The 20,646-nt window shown below is 42.1% G+C and overlaps 1 protein-coding gene across 1 annotated transcript; it reads left to right on the plus strand.

Annotated features, from left to right (window-relative positions):
• Positions 1-310: 310 nt before the first annotated feature.
• LOC109200844 (hemicentin-2-like) lies at positions 311-2,581 on the plus strand. Its single transcript, XM_025904961.1, has 5 exons — positions 311-347; positions 718-802; positions 941-1,270; positions 2,068-2,319; positions 2,490-2,581. Exons 3-5 carry the CDS (start codon positions 985-987, stop codon positions 2,579-2,581), a joined length of 630 nt encoding a protein of 209 aa, XP_025760746.1. The 5' UTR covers positions 311-347; positions 718-802; positions 941-984.
• The last annotated feature ends 18,065 nt before the right edge of the window (positions 2,582-20,646 follow it).

Consider the following 20,646-nt stretch of genomic DNA (forward strand, 5'->3'; position numbering starts at 1 on the left):
CGGTGTTACAATGAATCAGACATTCAGATATGACTGAGGGTAGCAGAACAAAATCTCATCCAGTGAATCGCTCGTGACTATAAGTAAGAAACGTGCTGGTCCAGTGCGGGGTTCACCTGCTATTTATGGACTTGAGTTGACTGTGACGTCACGGCCTGGTTCTCTTGCCTTTCATTGTTGAAACCGGCCCCGCCCACAACAACGTTCCCTATTGGCTGACTGAAAATACGTAACGCCCAAAAGAACGGGCTTCCAGAGTTTCTGACGTCATGGCCCGATTCTCCCCTTTAATGTTTGAAATAGGCCGAAAACCATTTTCACCGCTTACGCAAAAGCTCTTCTCTGTGGTAGAAAACCTTTATTTTCCACGCTCTCTTCACTTCCATCCGCCTCTGTCACGTCTTTTTGCCCACTCCGAGATTATTGCCTGTGGTCCTGTGGCTTACTCATAATATTTTAAACAAGCGGGCGAACTGATCTATTAATGTTTCCGACACACAGTTTACTTCTAACTGCGCTGATTTTCTACAATGAAAAAATGACGTCTTCGTTTTTTGTGTGTTATATATATAATGAAAAACTGAACTCTCCTCTGTTTAGAAACGAATGCAATTTTTTAAATCAACCTTAAAACCAACAACACCGATAAAAGCGATTTGCTGTTTTAATAACGTTTAATTGCCACTGCATGAGCTCATCTTGTGTTACATCCTTAAGAGAGAGACCTGCGGCTGCCTCCTTCCTTTGGCTCCTTGGGTGTCTTTATCTGAGCATCACTTTTGCCTCCACTATGACGCCCCTGGTAGCAACATTTAACTTTCAAGGCTGTTTACAATCAGACAAAATTTGACCTCTTTGTGTAAATACACAGACGGATTCGTGACTCAGAGGTTACTGACTAACATCTACTGTGTTACTCTTTCTTTCCCTGTCTCCTCAGAGCCTCCAGAAAGTGTCTCCATCAGCTTTGTAAACCACACTGGGATGATGTTTGAGAATCAGCAGTACACCCTGCAGTGTAGCGTACAGAACGTAGCTCCTGTTCAGAGCCTCACTGTGACCTTCTACAGAGGAAACACAGCACTGGGTCACCTACAGTCCAACAGTGAACAGAAGAAACCAGTGAATGAGACCTTTACTCTGAACATCACTCCCAGTAGAGAAGGTGATGGAGCCCAGTACTGGTGTGAAGCCAAGCTGGAGCTGGGACCAGCTGGATCACAGCGCCCTCCAGTGGTGACATCAGAAAAACTCCCTGCTATAGTTCACTGCTGAGAGAAATAAAGACGTTCTTTGATCTGTTTCTCAGAGTTTGACATTTTGAGCATGATTCATGTCACTGGTTTGGTTTTGTGTCCTCGTGAGCGCTTTGAGGAAGAATCGAAACAGTAAAGAAATAGTGTTTTGATTCTTCCTCATAGCGCTCATCACTGTTAATGAACAGGCTCTAAATAGCATCATCAACAAACTGCTGACTGACACAAGCTGATGAACATAGTGGAGGATTTAGCTGTTTACCAGTAAAATGTTTCCCTCAGAAGTTTGTGGAAAGCCAGAATAGAAGTAAACTTGTTTGGACATTAAAAAATAATAATAGTAATTGTGTTTAAATCCTAAATGATAAAGGTCGGCTTTACTATTTGTTTAAATGTGGAATCAATACAGAGTCACAAATATGCAATAAAAGAATAAGTGTATTTAAAGCCACTCCAGAAGAATTAATCATGATTTGTCTCCTTTCAGTGTCATATGGGTTGAACAATTCTCTTACTTCTCTGAACTGTCAGACTGACCTCTTACTGTCATGCTACGTGTAATTTAAACTTTATGTCAGATGTTTAGTGTGGCGAGCATCAACCTGTAAAGTAAGTAGAGCAGTTAAACATCATGAAGTGGACAAACTGACAACAGAGTATAGCAGCACAAAGTGAAAATAAAGTACAGTGGGCTGAACTGTCGACAGTACTTTCTGTTGTATATTACAAGAAATGTGTTTTAATTTATAAATTATTTTGATTTTGCTGAAATTTTGCTTCGTATTTTTAATCTCTATCAATAATCACACAGATGGGCCTGAGCTAAAGGAGCCACCAAATCCAGATGTGATCACAATCACAGAAGGAGACACTACACCTGAACTGCTCCTCTGTGGGAAACCCCAGCCCCTCATACACCTGGACACTTCCAAAAATAGTCCTTCCTACAGTGGCAGCGTTCTCACTATTAAATCTGTCGGCTTTGAGCATGAAGGACAGTATATCTGCACTGTGAGCAACACAGTAGGGACTGTCACCAAGGAGTTTAACATTGATGTACAAGGTGATGTTGTCAGATACTTCCTGGAAAACGAGTCACTGAAGTTCATTCACAATATTACTTCACAAATTAAGTTCATTGTGAGTGTTTTGGTGTTTTTAATTTGCCTGGTATAAATGATTCTCCTTTCCTTCTTACCCAACCCCCGACCCCACCTCAACCCAGTTCTACAGTCAACTCCATCCCATATATAATATCTGGGACGATACTGGGAGCTCTGGTCCTTGTCAGACTGTCAGTGGGATGCTACTGCAAATGCAACTGAATGGGAAACTACAAACTCAACAAAATTATTGTTACTGACAGCTGAAGAAATGACTGGTTAAAATATATTTTTGATTCTGATTCTGATGAGCAGCTTGTAACTGTCTAGCTTCTAAGTAAACTTGTTGTTTGGAAAAAGCACTCCGAGGTTTCCCACAGAGGAGCAGTTCAGGTGTAGAGTGTCTCTTCTGTGATTGTGATCACATCTGGTTGGTGGCTCCTTTACTCAGGCCCATCTGTGTGATTATTGATAGAGGAAAAAATACAACGCAAAATTTCAAAATAGAAATAATTCATAAATAAAACACATTTCTGGTGTAATTTTCTAGAACCTGGTGAATCACCTCTCTTCATTGTGCAGAGACTGAGGTTGTCAGCTGTACAGAGCTCAATGATATTTTACAGAAAAAATTCCCCGAGGTCCACCGAGTCAAGAGTATCAACACTGGTTTGTGGACAAAGTCCTGGGAAAGATATATGTCGATCCCTCAGCTCACAGCTGTATTATTAACCATTCAAAATACAGAAAGATTTCATTAAACTGGGAAACTGTATTTCCATCTTGCAGGGAGACTCTGGTGGAGGAGTGGTTCATAATGGCAGGATTTATGGGGTCTCTTCTTTGTGGAGATCCAGACTTTGTATGCAGAGCACCAGCTGCCTTCATGGACCTCTGTGATCCTCAGTATGCAGATTGGATCAGGAAAACTATCACCCATAAAAGCTGTAAGGTGTGGATGTAAACAGGCTGAAATAAATATCTTTTAGAGTTTAGCTTTGGTTTCTTTTATTATGTTCATATATGCAGTAGAGGATTTCAGAATTTCTGTTTTATTTACCAAAAGAAGTTTTTTCAGCTGCACCACACACAGTTGCTTTAGATAACTTCAACTGCAGAAGGTAAAACTCAGCATTAAGTTTCAAATGCAGTTTTAAAGATGGTGATATAGTGTCCTGAAGAAAACACCGTCAATAGAAAAGCTGCAAAGCATGCAAAACGTAACGGAAGTTGAATCAAACACAACAGAATGGGAAAAATGCCACAAAGCTGAAAATCTTAACAAAAACAAAAAACAAGCACAATTACAAAGAAATAATAATAACGATATAAAAACACAATAGAAGTAGAAAAACCCTTCTCATCATAAACTTGGTGGCAAAGTGGAATATGGTAAGGAAGGCTCATTTAAGTGCTTTCATTACTCAAACGCTGTTGTTAATTATGCATGAAGTGATTCTGGGGGGAATGAAACTTAACTGAACTGCTCCCTGTGACATTTTGACCTGTCAAACGCAGGCGTAACTCCTGTTATTCATTGTTGTATTGCAGGTCTGCTGTGCACGACGTCTGTGAATCTGAGTAATTTGGTTCAGATGAAGGAATAAGACTGCTCAGATGCTTTGGGTGTCACGTAATGATCCCTCAGGTTAAGGTGTCTTGGTGCCCTTTGATTTCAATCTAACTGCACATTGAACAGAATCCTGCCATGACAGAACACACTAATGCCTTTTCAAGGGAGAACCGATCCTAATCTGAGCTGTCAGCCCCAAGTTCTCTGCAGTCATCAAATCAAGCATAATCTGGTTTGAACAGGCTCCCTGCCTCACTGCAAAAGCCTTTTACCAGCTGCTGTTTGACAAATTGCAAAGCCTCTGAAGAGGCTTGTAAATGCTGTTAGAATGTTCTGTGTAGATTTCATGATGTAGATGACTGATTTATAATAAGTTACATAATTTCATGAATATATATATATAGTTTGTGTTAAAATGTCTTTATTTGAAATGTACATGTGTAAAGTGTAAAAGCTAGTGTCTCGTGAGAATACCCTTAACGAGAGTACACGAGACTTTCATGGACTGCGAGGGAGCAGATGTCTCTCATGAAGCGATTTTAAGCTAAAGGTTTACTAAAAGAAAAGGTAACACAAAGACTTAAGGACCTCTTTTCAGGACAAGCAGCCAACGAGGTATTGTCATTTGAGAAATGTTTTTATTTGTGTTGGACTTAATATGTGTACTGTTGTAAAGTTGCTAATTGGTTTGTACTGTTTACTTGTGACCAGTTCTCACGGCGTAATGGTGTATCGGCGTACTGGTGATGGTGAAGCTGAGGAGAGAAAGCCCAAGTAATAAACGCCCGTTTCAAAGAACCGACCTGTGTCTGTGTTGTTGTGAAGAGAGCTACAAGGCTTTAGAATGGGGGAAAAAGGATACGAAGAAAGAACTGTACAAAAAGCTATCCATGCACTCCTACTGTTTAACATTTCACTTGGAGTTTAGTGACTGTATTGTATCTGTGGATTGCATTATAGTTTCTCTGAGAGCTTTGCTCCCTGAAGATTTTATGACCTGTTAATGCTGAGTCTCTCTTGTGGCTGTAAACCAGTCTGCTCAGCATGTCACTGCATGGCAGAGTTTCTCTCCATTTTTTGAATCACCTTTGCTCAGTTGTGCTCCTAACTGATCTCCTGAGTTTGGCTGTATTCCTGGACTTTACCCTTTAGTTACTCTTCAGTCTCTTTGACACACAGGCTGCCAAATTTGAAATAACATTTTTAGTTTGGGAAAAAGAAAAGCGTGTCTAGCAAATTCTTGCACATCCCTGTTCTTAAATAGCACTTTTCTACTCAAGCACTTTATACATCATGCCTCATTCACCCATTCATACAAGCACTTTTCTGTACCTAAGTTCTTTCTATCTAACATTCATACTCTGATGGACTAATGAAAGAGCAGTTTGGGGTTCAGTATCGTGTCCAAGGATACTTTGAGATACAGACCGGATCAGGCAGCGATCGAACCTCCAACCTTCCGGTCGGTACTAATTGGACGTTTGCTGCTGCACACATAGCATCAAAGCTTAGAAGATGGTGGTGTGGAAATGTCCAGAATTTTCCCATTAACACTTGACCAAGACATCACCTATGTCAGTATTTTCACTGACTCTAAAAGGCACTGATCTTCTTTAGATTAGATCAACAATGTGCCTTAAACCTGAGCTGTACAGGAAGAATAGATTCTGTTACACACATGTACATAAACAAATAAAGAGAGATGTTTCCCACCTGCTGAGAAGACAACTACTGTATAACCTGATTACCACCATTAATCTCATATCCACTGATTTCTGGCACCTATAAGTGAGATTGATTTCACTGTCCTGCTGTCTTGGCCTTTAGGAGAACACAGTGAGACAGATGAAGCTTGCACCAGATGGTAGAAATGCAATGATCGCGGTAGACACAGCATCCACACTCTGCTCCATACATGATAGTGTGTGTGTGGTGCTGTTGCAGGAACTTGATGAGGCTTTGCTTAAGTGAAAATCCACTGATGTTCAAGCCCCAGGGAAGTGGGTGGGGGATAGGACCTCTGGGGCCCTCTTCCTGATGGAGCCCTACCTGACTCCTCTCACTGCTAAAGCAAGAATCTGTTTAAACAAACATAATGACAACAACAAAAGTCACTCAACAAAAAAGTGGAGAAGTTATTTCCTTTATCAGTTAAGTTTTAGATTTTCATGTGTTAATTTTTGTTGGTGTCACATAGCTTACAGATGTGGACAGTTTTATTGGTGCCACAGCTCACAGCTCATTGAAACAATACTTCATTTCATCAGAATCATCAAATGATTCTGTTAAAAGCAACCGCCCAGTGTACTTGCATGGCTTTAGTATGTGAAAGAGTGAACCAATAAAAATGTGAAAAGAATGGATTTGTTGATTTTACAGAGATATGCTAAATACTTTGAACTAATTTGTTGGTCGTAAAGAGACCATCAGTCCTTGCATTATAAGCACATTTCAAAGATAGTGTTTAAGCTTAACTAGTATCACAAGTCCCTTCAGGGTTTTCATTCCGTTCCGCCAGTTTAAAGGAAAAAACATGCAACTGTAGTTTGATATCACTGTGTGTACCACAGTGAACATATACCAGAGGAAATGAATGGCCCTTCATGATCCCAGATCTTAATCCTACTGAACATCTATGAAAAGATCTGAAACTGCAGGGTGGAGACAGCACCCCACCTGTTGGCAAATACAGACACCTTATTGTGAAGTTCAGTGATCGCTTGTTGGCACTGATTGCTGCAAAAGATCCACAAAATAATTACAGGTACCATTTTTGTCAGTACTCTTGCATTTTGCAGCATTTGGATTAATTGAAGGCTTTTCGGGGAGTTTTAGGACTTCCTGATAATAATGAATTACAGTAGTCCAGCCTGGAAGTAATAAATGCATGAACTAGTTTTTCAGCATCACTCTGAGACAGGATATTTCTAATTTTAGCGATGCTGCTCAAATGGAAGAAAGCAGTCCTACATATTTGTTTAATATGTGCATTGAAGGACATATCCTGGTCAAAAATCACTCCAAGGTTCCTCACAGTGTTACTGGAGGCCAAGGTAATGCCACCCAGAGTAAGAATCTGGTTAGATACCATATTTCTAAGATTTTCAGGGCCGAGTACAATAACCTCAGTTTGATCTGAATTAAGGAGCAGAAAGTTAGCAGCCATCCAGGTCTTTATGTCTTTAAGACATTCCTGCAGTTTAACTAATTGCTGTGTTATCTGGCTTCATAGATAGATAGAGCTGCGTGTCATCAGCATAGCAGTGAAAATGTATGCTATGTCTTCTGATGATACTGCCTAAGGGAAGCACATATAGTGTAAACAGAAATGGTCCTAGCACTGAACCCTGTGGAACTCCATAATTAACCTCAGTGTATGAAGAAGACTCCATTTACATGAACAAATTGTCTATTAGATAGATATGATACACACCACTGCAGTGCAGTACCTGTAATACCAACAGCATGCTCTAATCGCTCTAACAGAATATTATGGCCAACAGTATCGAACGCTGCACTGAGGTCTAGCAGGACAAGCACAGGTGAGAGTGCTTTGATCCACCTATTTAACTGTGAAATTTGCCTCTACATTGTATCTTATTGCCCCTCCTCATGCAACTCTAAAGTGCTCACCTGATTTTGTCTGAAGAGCCGTTTTGGTCAAAGTCCCTTGTCATGGGCTAGAGACAGAAGAATACAGATGAGGTGAAGATAGAGTCCAGCTCTCTTCCAGACAACTTTAATTACAATTTGTTGAAATGTTAGAGAACAAATGCAGCCCCAGGCAGCACTTGCTGCTTATCATGTACAATTAAAGGAGAATAAATGCTCTTTATCTGCAGAGGGTCTTTTGATCTAAAGAACAAGGCTGCCATTAGTATTTTTTGTTGCTGTCTCAATAGCTAAAAATCTGTCTTTTAGGACCGTACTGCATCTGTGGCTCCCTGCTATGTGTCTAATTTTCCTCTATTCTGTAGGCATTTCTGTAGGGTTCATCAAGTTTAAGACGTTAATACCACATATCATACAGTCTAATATTGCATCATTCTTAGCAGAACTGTGAAAGTATGGTGGAAGATCACAGGATTATATGAGCTAGAGTTAGACATTTTGCCATTTTATATATTGTAACCCAGTGTTAAAAACGGGATTAAAAGCATAAATATTGATACTCTTTTGATTAAAAAACTCATTTCACAATGGGAATAAATATTGATTAAAGCAATTAAATATAAATACTGATTTTAAAAAAAAGCATGTAAACAGTTTAATTAATGTGTGGGTAAATGGTGTGGAGGCAGGACTTTGTCATTTAGAGTGTTTTTGGTAGATCCACTGGGCAACCAATCATTGACTGGTCTGACCCAACCCCAATCTGTGAGCGCTGCTCGGACATCTGTGTGTGCCTTCGTGTACCAGTTAGCTACGCCACAGATACAGACGCAAAGAGAAAGAAGCTAACTGGATAGTAAAAGCCTTTTTGGTGAAAGTATTCGGAGAGTATTGGTGAATTCTGAAGGCCGTGAGCCCACGCGAGCACTGTGAAGCCCCGTATAGCATTTGCTGCTTCACATGGTCAGGTTTTTTCCTTTGCTTATTTCGATTGGATTGGTTTTGAGGACCGGAGAAGAATTGAGGATCCCTTTTCCAGTACTGGATGGCGAGCCCCAGCCCAAAGAGCAGGATGAACTGTAACCCGACTGGTTACAAACACACAGAGTGACTATTGACTTATTTCATCTATATGCTGATGATTGCCAGCTCTATTTTCCTTTCAGTCATTCTGGTAGCTCCCCAATTAGACTCCTGCTTGATTGCCTTAGTGATGTTAAGTCATGAATGGCTCAAAACTTTAAATTTTAATGAACGTAAAACGGAAGCAATTGTGTTTGGCCCGAATCGTTCCTCTGATATCCCTGATGTTGACCTTGCTGTTCTGACCCCTCACCTGAAGAGCTCGATTACCAATCTTGGGTTAAAAATCGACTCTGCACTTACCTTTGATGGCCACGTGAATGGGGTGGTGAAATCGTCATTCTATCACCTCAGGCGTCTGTCGAAGGTTAAACCTTTTCTTTCAAGGCGTGACTTGGAGACCGTTATCCACGCTTTTATAACCTCACGCTTGGATTATTGTAACTCCCTTTTAATAGGGGTTTGGACTGGGCACTCTGACACGCCTGCAACTAGTACAGAATGCTGCTGCACGGTTTTTATCTGGTAAAAGGAAATCTGAGCACATTACTCCGGTCCTGGCCTCCCTGCACTGGCTTCCAATTGAATTTAGGATTCATTTTAAAGTTCTTTTATTGGTTTTTAAATCTTTAAATGTCTGGTACCTGCATATATGTCTGATTTGCTGAAGCCCTATGTACCCACTCGTTCGCTCCGGTCAGCTGAGCAGCTGTTGCTCTCAGTCCCCAAATCATGACTGAAACTGAGAGGAGACCGAGCGTTCTCTATTGTGGCTCCTAAGCTTTGGAATAATCTTCCTCTTCACATTAGGCAATCGACATCAGTGATGGTGTTTAAATCCAGATTGAAAACGCATTTTTATGTCACGGTCTGAAGAGGCAGACCGTGCGGTGGTGTGTGTGGTGGACCCAGGTGCGAACACAAGTGAGCAGACCGGAGCAAACTTAAACTGAAAGCGAGCCTTTATTGTGGCTGATGACAGGTCTCACAACAAAACAGAAACAGCGTGACTAAACTGAACCTAAACGAAACTGGGAAACAGATACTGAAAAACTAAGGAGACTCAGAAAACCATGGCGATGATTGTACAGACTGGCTGCGAGAACATGGAGGGTGGGAACACAGACGACGCGACACCGAGCACAGCAAGACTGAGGACTAAATACACACATGAGGAGATCAGGGGAAGTGGAGACACATGAGAACACAGCTGACTAGAATGGAACATAATGACAATACAGCATTACTCAGCCTAAAGTTAGCACTGGCTGATTTTGAAACAGTCCATTTTCGCTACCAGAAACACACGAAACAGGGGACTCCCCGGTCGGCTTAGGGGCTGGACAGTCAAACTCCTGTTCGAGTGGAGGAGACAAGAACACAGGCTGAAACTCTCCAGTGCTGGGATTCACAGTCTGTGTAGGTAGGTCTTACTCCTTGTTCATAGAAGCCAGACGAACTGACCATACCATTCTCAGTACTAGAGTCAGCCATCTTCACGCTATGAGTCTCTTTTAACCTTGACTCTTGAATCTGAAGTTTTGAATCTAGTTCATCTTCTAAAGTTTCAACGGGGGCTGATGATAAGAGACTGCATTCACTCACCTCCGGTCGTTGCGCAGCGCGACGGCGACGCGCACGTCGTCTCTTCTTGATTGTCGTTTCCGACAAACCAGACAGCGGCGCCTCATGCGCGCCAGGTGGTGTCGCAGAGGCTGGGGAACTGGGTGATGACGGAGCAGTAGGTGAGAGTTCCTGGAAGCTCAGGGGACCCCGAGAGCCAGGCGAGTTCCGCGGAAAATCTCTTCATAGTTAGGAGCGAGCCACGGCTCCCACCGGTGCTCTTCCTCTAGTTGCGCGCATGCGGTGCGCTGCCGCTCCTCGAGGTCGAAATCCATGCCCTCCACAGCATCCTCGTGTTGCTCAGTGGAGGGCAAGACAGGCCGTAGCAATGCGCGACGGCGGCCGCTTCCTCTTTGAAGCGGCCGTGGACAAAACTTGGTTCTCCATGGCGACCGGCTCCTCGTCCTCCGACCACATCCGTGCCAGATAGGAAGCAGGAGACGAGTAGTCCTTTCGGGGCGGCGAGGCGGGACGGCCGGTCCGAGGCGGGACGGCAGGCAAGAGCTCCTCCTCGGAGATGAACCAGGGCTTCCAACGGAGCTCCTCCTCGCGATACGCCCGTAACACCTGCTGCCGCTCTTCCTCACCGAAGTCAATAGCCTCTGGCATCTCCGTGCGCCGCGTAGTGCCGTGAGGCGGTGGCGAAGAAGCGGAAGCCGACGAAGCGTGAACCGACGGTGTGTCGGCGGCGAGCCTCACTGTTCCGACTCTGACTGCTTCTGGCTCGTGAGGCGGCGGGGTAACAATGCCACAGCATGGCTCTGGCGACGATTCACGCACACCGGGCAGCTGCTGCTGCGGGCGGAGTCGGAGAGTGGAGACGAGAAAGTCATTGATGAGGGGGTGCAGCGTCTCCCATAACCAGGGGAACACGGACACGCACACCCCTGCTTGGCGGGCTAACTCTTCCTGTTCCTCCTCTCTGGAACAGTGCAGCCATTTGTCGCATAGTGACTCCACTGTCCGGATGATCTCCGTCTGTTGTGTCGCTGGGTCTGGCATGGTCGCGTCGTTCTGTCACGGTCTGAAGAGGCAGACTGTGCGGTGGTGTGTGTGGTGGACCCAGGTGCGAACACAAGTGAGCAGACCGGAGCAAACTTAAACTGAAAGCGAGCCTTTATTGTGGCTGATGACAGGTCTCACAACAAAACAGAAACAGCATGACTAAACTGAACCTAAACGAAACTGGGAAACAGATACTGATAAACTAAGGAGACTCAGAAAACCATGGCGATGATTGTACAGACTGGCTGCGAGAACATGGAGGGTGGGAACACAGACGACGCGACACCGAGCACAGCAAGACTGAGGACTAAATACACACATGAGGAGATCAGGGGAAGTGGAGACACATGAGAACACAGCTGACTAGAATGGAACATAATGACAATACAGGGGAGAGTAACACTAACTACAATGAACAAAGAACACCAGACTCTTCCAAAATAAAACAGGAAACACGCAGACAGACATGAAATGAAACATGGCATGAACTTAACCTAACTGCATAGACATGAAACATGACACGTAGACACAGAACCAGGGAGACTGAGTAGAGGGGAAGATGGCAGAAATAACTACAAGAACTTGACAACATAAGAGACACAAACATAACACACATGAAGGGCAAGAGAGACTAAACACAAGGGTAATATAATTACAAATCAGCTGGAATAACTTAATGAACCTAAACAAACATCCAAATAAACTAAACTCAAAACACTGGGTCGCATGACCCAGGACCATGACATTTTATTCACTGGCTTTTGACTCAGTGGTTGACTGACTTGCATTTACTTATATTTTATTGTTTTCGCTATGTTTATTATTTTATCGTATTTATTATTCTTATGGTATCTATTATGTTTCTATTGTTCAGCACTTTGGTCAGCCTTGTGTGTTTTTAAAGTGCTATATAAATAAACGATGATGATGATGATGATGACAGACTGAAATTGACTTTTAAAAAAAAGGACACAAAGGACAATATAACAAGTGGGTTTATTTTTTGGGGGTCTTTTATTTTTATTTTCAAAAGCGCGGTCTACTTTTGTTAAATGTGGAAAACCTGCTAAACTTTCATGATTGCTAATAAATGCAATTTTGTTTTCTACTGTGTACAAGTCCTCTGTTGTCAGACACCCTTGGGCCTGGCCCGTATTTCCCCTCTCTCCTCATACTGCAGTTAAAGGTAACTATACTGCCTATACTACATGCAAAGAAGGCTAGAAGTAGCACTAACAGGTCTTACATGTCTTAATAAGACATTATTAACTTTAAAAGTCTTTATTGAGAAAACTGAATTGAAATTTCAAGATACACATTTAGACCTTATATGTATCAATTTCATACTATGTTTGCACCTCTGAAGCCCAACTGATCCCCCATGACTGCATTTAATGTCGATCATTTATATGAGATGAGCAAAGTCTGTGTTAAAAAGTTTCTGACAATATTGCTGGACATAATTGAGCTACTGATGTAAAAGTGCCTGGTTGTATTACACTGACCCTATGTTACTGGGCTGTCGTATATTAACTGTTCCTCTACGTTCCTCAATAAATGCAGCCATTATTACACCCCTGAAAACAGGGAGGAAAGAATCACAAGAGTGATTTTGTGTTGTTATCTCATGGAGTAGTTTAATGCAATGAGGAGAATGTGCGAAAGCCCCCCTACCAATCGATCCCAGAAAAGGCTTACTAGCCGATTAGTACAGATCGCAGTTCTCGTGAATAAAATGACAACTATTGATGCAACATGAAAAATAATAACTTTTAAACTATTTTCTTATCTTATTTACATTGTCTTTATGCTTATGTCAACTGAGATGAATTTGCATTAACTGTATAACGTTTTACTTTCAGTTGTGAACCCTTTTTATATATAAGAATAAGAATACCACATGACTGTGGCCTTGTGTTACACCCTCTCTGCTGCAGTGATGCTGCAGACAAACACAAACATCGTGATTAGACATTCAAGAAGAGCCTCTTAAAGATGAAGGTCTGTGTCTCTTGACCTAAACACATAATCCAGTTAAATCTGATTTATGTTCATTAATGCCCCTCACACTGTAACTTAAAGTAATAAATTGGTTACTGAGTAATTACAGAAGTACGTTTGTGAGCATAAAGATGTAAGCCTTGGACCATCAGGATAAAATGTGGTTTGGGAACTTAACAAGCATTGATAAAGCTTCATCAGTAGCTCGAGCAAGACCTCAAAACCTTCGATCACCACAGGTGGTTAGCAGACTGTGGTTGTACCATGCAGCCTAACAACATGCAGTAAATTGCAGGGTGAAGCAGTCTGCTTACACTTTGTTAAACGAGGGAAGGGAACTAATGGTTCAAGGTTCAAGGTTCTTTATTCGTCACATGCATAGTTATACAGGTATAACACACAGTGAAATGTAACCTCACATGCTCCTCGAATTGTGCAAAAGGGGGGGGGGGCATAATATAGATGATATATACATTAGGTCAATGTGCAGTAGTAGCATGTATGCAGCAAGCAGGTGAATTCTGTACATTACGTGAATTAAATAAGAATAGACAATCTGACTATTTTACAGAATAGACAATATGAACATATTCAAAATTAAAGGAATTTGAAATGTACATTGTGCCGGTGGGTTTAGAGTGTCTGGAAGAGAGTCCTGTCTCAGTCACTTATGGATGACGTGAGAGGGCGGGTGTGTGTGTGTGTGGGGGGAGGGGGCAACGTTCAGCTGGAGATGGTTGTCCTGGCACCATGATGCCAGATTCTTCACTTCATCCATGTAGGCCGCCTCATCGTTGTTGGAGATGGTGCCCAACACCACTGTGTCATCAGCAAACTTCACAATGGTGTTGGAGCCGTGGGGGGCCACACAGTCTGAAGTGTAGAGGGAGTAGAGCAGTGGCGAGAGGAGACATCCCTGTGGTGCTCCTGTGTTGATGGTGATGCTGTTAGAGACGCATCTGCCCACCCTCACCACCTGAGTCCTGCCAGTGAGGAAGTCCAACACCCATGCACACAGACGGCTGTTGAGTCCCAGATCCCTCAGCTTTGTGAACAGTCTGCTGGGCACTATTGTGTTAAACGCTGAAGTGTAATCAACAAACAGCATTCTCACATAGTTACCCTGTTTCTTGTCCACATGGCTGAGGGTGGTGTGCAGGACGTGGGCGATGGCGTCCTCAGTGGATCTGTTGGGTCGGTAGGCGAACTGGAGCGGATCTGTGGTGTCTGGGATGGAGGAGGAGATGATGTTCTTCAGCAGACTCTCGAACACCTTCATTACTACCGAGGTCAGGGCAACTGGCCGGTAATCGTTCAGGGATGAGGGTTTGCTGTTCTTGGGCACAGGGATGACGGTGGATCTTTTGAAGCATGTGGGGACCACAGACTTCGCCAGGGACTCGTTGAAGATGGAAGTGAACACACCTGCTAGCTGGTCAGCACAGCAGCGCAGCAGACGGCCGGTGATGCCGTCTGGCCCCGCCGCTTTCCTTGTGTTCACTCTCCTCAGTGCCGCTCGGACGTCGTGCTCCGCGATGCTGATCACCGGTCTCTCGCTGATGACGTCACTGTCCTCGGTAGTCAGGCGGTAGTTAGCATTAGCCGCCTGGCTAACCTCGAAACGGGCGTAGAACTGGTTCAGCTCGTTGGTGAATGGAGAGGTCGCGTTGATCGGCGCACTGTCCCTGGTTTTGTAGTCCGTAATGGTCCGTAGTCCGTGCCACATACTCCGTGTGTTGCCCTGGTGGAAGCGAGACTCCACGCGCTCCCGGTACCGGTGTTGTGCCAAAGTAGTTACCCCCGTCAAAAATTGTTTCCCCATCCACGAGAGCGCGCAAAGTAGGAGGAGCCACTTGCCCAGCTCCGTTCTGTACGCTACTTGTCACTGATCTGCAGTCGACGCAATAAAGAGTAAAAGCTGGAAAACGGCAGGCTCGATTAATTTAATATTAGTTTCGTGACATTGTAATGTGCCGTGTGGAAGACAATTTACATTAAACTGTACACTGAAATAACCTGCTGGGAATACTTTGTCTAGAAAAATACTTTGATACTATAATACTGTAAAACCAGACGCGATCATGGAAACACGTCGCTCTCCGGTGAATTTACACTCGGTTTACACTTTGTAGCGAAGCTATCACGAAGCAGTTTATTTGCAAAATCAATCACAGTATAACCAATAACTACAGTAACGTTGGAGAGGGTTTCTTCACAGCAAAAGTTATGGAGGGATACAGATTTTATCAGGCTGTGTGGCATCGGCTGCCAAAATGTGTGCCCCCCATCTGTAATCCATATTGGCTTTGCTATCACAAAGGGTTTATTTGCAAAATAAGTCACAGTATAACCAATAAGTACAGTAACTTTGGAGAGGATTTCTCCTTCACAGCAAAAGTTATGGAGGGGTACAAAATTTATCAGGCTGTGTAGCATCGGCTGCCAAAATGTGTGCCCCCCCATCTGTAATCCATATTGGCTTTGCTATCACAAAGGGTATATTTGCAAAATAAGTCACAGTATAACCAATATGTACAGTAACTTTGGAGACGATTTCTTCTTCACAGCAAAAGTTATGGAGGGATACAGATTTTATCAGGCTGTGTGGCATCGGCTGCCAAAATGTGTGCCCCCCATCTGTAATCCATATTGGCTTTGCTATCACAAAGGGTTTATTTGCAAAATAAGTCACAGTATAACCAATAAGTACAGTAACTTTGGAGAGGATTTCTCCTTCACAGCAAAAGTTATGGAGGGGTACAAAATTTATCAGGCTGTGTAGCATCGGCTGCCAAAATGTGTGCCCCCCCCCATCTGAAATCCATATTGGCTTTGCTATCTCAAAGGGTATATTTGCAAAATAAGTCACAGTATAACCAATAAGTACAGTAACTTTGGAGAGGATTTCTTCTTCACAGCAAAAGTTATGGAGGGATACAGATTTTATCAGGCTGTGTGGCATCGGCTGCCAAAATGTGTGCCCCCCAATCTGTAATCCATATTGGCGTTGCTATCACAAAGGGTATATTTGCAAAATAAATCACAGTATAACCAATAAGTACAGTAATTTTGGAGACGATTTCTCCTTCACAGCAAAAGTTATGGAGGGGTACAAAATTTATCAGGCTGTGTAGCATCGGCTGCCAAAATGTGTGCCCCCCCCCATCTTAAATCCATATTGGCTTTGCTATCTCAAAGGGTATATTTGCAAAATAAGTCACAGTATAACCAATATTTACAGTAACTTTGGAGAGGATTTCTTCTTCACAGCAAAAGTTATGGAGGGATACAGATTTTATCAGGCTGTGTGGCATCGGCTGCCAAAATGTGTTCCCCCCCCATCTGTAATCCATATTGGCTTTGCTATCACAAAGGGTATATTTGCAAAATAAGTCACAGTATAACCAATAAGTACAGTAACTTTGGAGAGGATTTCTCCTTCACAGCAAAAGTTATGGAGGGGTACAAAATTTATCAGGCTGTGTAGCATCGGCTGCCAAAATGTGTGCCCCCCCCATCTGTAATCCATATTGGCTTTGCTATCACAAAGGGTATATTTGCAAAATAAGTCACAGTATAACCAATAAGTACAGTAACTTTGGAGAGGATTTCTCCTTCACAGCAAAAGTTATGGAGGGGTACAAAATTTATCAGGCTGTGTGGCATCGGCTGCCAAATTGTGTGCACCCCCCATCAATAATGCACATTGGCAGAGCTTTTCTTTGTAAATAAATAAAATTTAAAACAACATTTAAATATATATATATATATCGTCTTTGTAAGTCACAGGGCTTTTCAAAATTTTGCAAGTTAGTTTTGGCCAACCTTTCGTAGGCCTACTTGACTCCGACATTGTCAAATTTTTCCAAAATCTCTGGTCACGTGGGTTTTCCTCATCAATTATGCAAATTAGCTCACGTTGTGCGCACGAACCGAAAAACAGAGTGGCTCTGAACTAACTAGAAGATTACTTTACAATTTGTTTTCGAAAATAACAAACACCACAAGAGGATGGAACCAGACGAGTACAAGATTTTGGTTGCATATAAACTGAAAGGCGAGTATCCAGCGCTTTTCACGAAGAAAGAGAAGTTTCTTCTCCGAAGAAAAGCTGCTATTTACGACATTGAAGGTAATAACAGCAACTTCGTAGCGTTTATAAATGTCATCAATACATATATATTAACACATATACAATGGCATAATGCGTAGTCTTAATTTGCACTAACCGATTTAATTAGCTTGACCTTTCTTTGACCTAGTTAACCTCAGTTAATAGGCACATGGGCGTTTATTAAAGTAAAAGTTTTAAGGTTTGCTATTAAGTAGACAGCGTTAACTAAGAACTGTTTTCGTCCTTTTATAGCTTAACTACAATATATTACGTCGTAATTACTTTTGGAGTGGTATGTGCCACACCCTTTTACGCAGGTGTACCCACTGTTATGTCTTTATGTCTTTAAATTACATATGTGGAAAATTACTGACAGCAGGAAATGTGGAATTAAACTACTTTGAATTGATATTTGTATTAAAAATAACTCCATGATATCTGAAGGCCATTAGTTATAATGACTTTGCACATCCATCACTTTTTTTAGTATCACTAATACAGTCTTGTGTGTGGCATAATCTTTTTGGCTTCTGAAGTAGTCATACTGTCATAAATATAGAGAACCAGTCCAATAGTCAGCGCCAAATTATATCACATACATAATTGGTTCATTACATTCAAGATGTATTGCCATGACTTTTACCACATATAGACCTGTGGTTTAAACAGCTATAATAAACTTTTCTATTTTCTTGTTTATGTTTAGGGGAGCAGCTGTTTTACTGGCGCTACAAAGGCACAGACAAAACCATAAAGACAACGGTAGTCTGTGGGGCTGATGAGGCAAACACAATTTTTTCAGATTTTCATGCCAGTCCTACTGGGGCCCATTGCGGGCAAACAAAAACAAGAGAAGCCATTTCAAAGCGGTTCTACTGGCCAGGGATGTCAGTGGACATCAATAATTGGGTGGGTACTCCAAAACAAACTCTGTGTAATTCTACTACAGCTAACTTATTTTAAGAGGAACACAGCAATGTTTCTGTATCTCTCAAAATAAGTTATGTAAACCTTGATCATCAACTCTTGTGTTTCTTATTGAATTGCTTTTATTTTTGATTAGGTTTCCCAGTGTGCACTTTGCCAGGCAAGTGCTGCAACAATTAAAAAACCAGCGGAATACATTCCAATAAAGGTTAGTCATTGACCATAGCAAATAATCACATTTAATCAAACAATGTTTTCATTGCTTAGAAACCTACTGATTATATACTTGAAAAAATTATAACAGTAGACTAGCATTCTGTGTAATTTCAGTATTATTAACTTAACTATGATTTTGTTTTTAAGGTCTCTCAGCCATTTGAACTGGTTGGGATGGACCTTATTGGAAAACTTACTGAAACCAACAATGGACATCAATACATATGTGTTTTTATTGATTATTTTACAAAATGGCCACAAGCATACCCTTTAAAGTCAAAATCAGCCGGGGAAGTGACAAACTGTCTCATAAAATTTGTCCACCAGTTCGAAGCCCCCAAAAGGATTCTTACTGACCAAGGCAAAGAATTTGTCAATTCTGTAAGTACTTTAGTCTTTGGCAAAAATATGTGAACTCATATTTGAATAATTTTTGGAAAATGGTTCATTTTCTGTTCTTTATAAATCTATTTCTGAGATATTAGTATGACAGCTGTTTATTTAAATTCTTATTGTAATGTGCTTATAGTCAGTGTATATTACTTGGTTTTGCAGCTCAACAAAAGGGTTTGCGGATTGTTAAAAATTAAAAGAAGCCTCTGCTCCCCCTATCACCCACAAACAAATGGGCTGGTGGAGAAAATGAATGGCACCATCCAGAGGTATGGGGGTTCCCTTCAACCAAAACATGAATGTATGACATTAAACTATTAAAAAATGTAAATGATCTTTCATATGAATGTCTTCTATGTGCTTTGATTGTCAGAGCCCTGTGCAAAGTTGTTGGCGACCATCCAGAAATGTGGGATGAGTATCTGGATGCTGTAATGTTTGGAATCAGAACTAAAAAGCAAGTGACCACCAAATACTCACCTTATTACCTAATGTTTGGCAGAGAGGCTCGCTATCCTTCCGAAATCCCAGAAGAGTTCATGGTATGTCTTTCTGTCTGTGACAAACTACACAGAAATCCCACACAACAAAACTTTTTTAGTTTTTGAGGTGCAGGGAGATCATTTTCAATGGATGCTACGTCACCACCATAAAAGCACTACATCACTGAATATTTTTATGGATTGTTCAAACCCTCAATAACAGTTTTCTTCGTGTCCAGTCAATCCCAAGATACACTGAATCTTTGCCAGCAATACATTGTGTCTTAAAACCTTACCAAAGACACTTAATGTAAATTTTCACTGTATTTCTCAGTTCTTTTATGTATTATCTGTGTATCTTACACAAATTATAGTAATGATAGACATGTCTTTTGATTCAAAGGTTGATGAGAGTGTGGAAGACATTGTGGGGCAGGAGGAGCTGTCGGAAGACATTCAAAAGCACCAAAAGCTGTTGGAACTGGTGAAGGACAATGTGGTCAAAGCTCAGGAAAAAACAAAGGGCAAAATAAAAATGATGACAAGAGATGTCGTCTTCAAAGTTGGTGACAAAGTTTTAAGAGCTAACATAAGAAGCCAGCAGAGGAAAGGGGGAAAACTTGAAGCAAACTTTTTAGGCCCTTACATTATTACAGCAATCCAAGGCAAAAGTGCAGATCTTCAGGATTCCAATGGGACAATAATTCCAAAAGTAAATATTGACCAACTAAAGTTAAGCAAAGACAGCATGCCAAGAGTGCCACACCGGGGTTCAAAGAAAACAGCAGCCACATTACTAACAGCACAACCAGGTCCAGCAGCACCAGTGGCGGTAGCACCACCACCACCTCCTCCTAGAGCTACTCAGGCTACAGCACCAATGGCATCACTTGCATCACTACCAGTTCAAACACAACATCCATCTCCAGTTCCACAAGGTATAGCAACAACGATATCAGATCCAGAGTCAGGAGCAACAGCACAGAAAGAGAACGAACCACCAGAACCAGCCACAAGTGCTACAGCACCAGAACACGCTACAGCTCTACAAACCAAATCCCAAACAGCAGCAGAGCCAGCCTCACAGACCATAACAGCAGACCCAGCCTCACAGACCATAACAGCAGACCCAGCCTCACAGACCACAACAGCAGACCCAGCCTCACAGACCATAACAGCAGACCCAGCCTCAAAGACCATAACAGCAGACCCAGCCTCACAGACCATAACAGCAGACCCAGCCTCACAGACCACAGCT

The sequence above is a fragment of the Oreochromis niloticus genome, unplaced genomic scaffold (genome assembly GCF_001858045.2).
Source record: "Oreochromis niloticus isolate F11D_XX unplaced genomic scaffold, O_niloticus_UMD_NMBU tig00007838_pilon, whole genome shotgun sequence".
Classification (NCBI taxonomy): Eukaryota; Metazoa; Chordata; class Actinopteri; order Cichliformes; family Cichlidae; genus Oreochromis; species Oreochromis niloticus.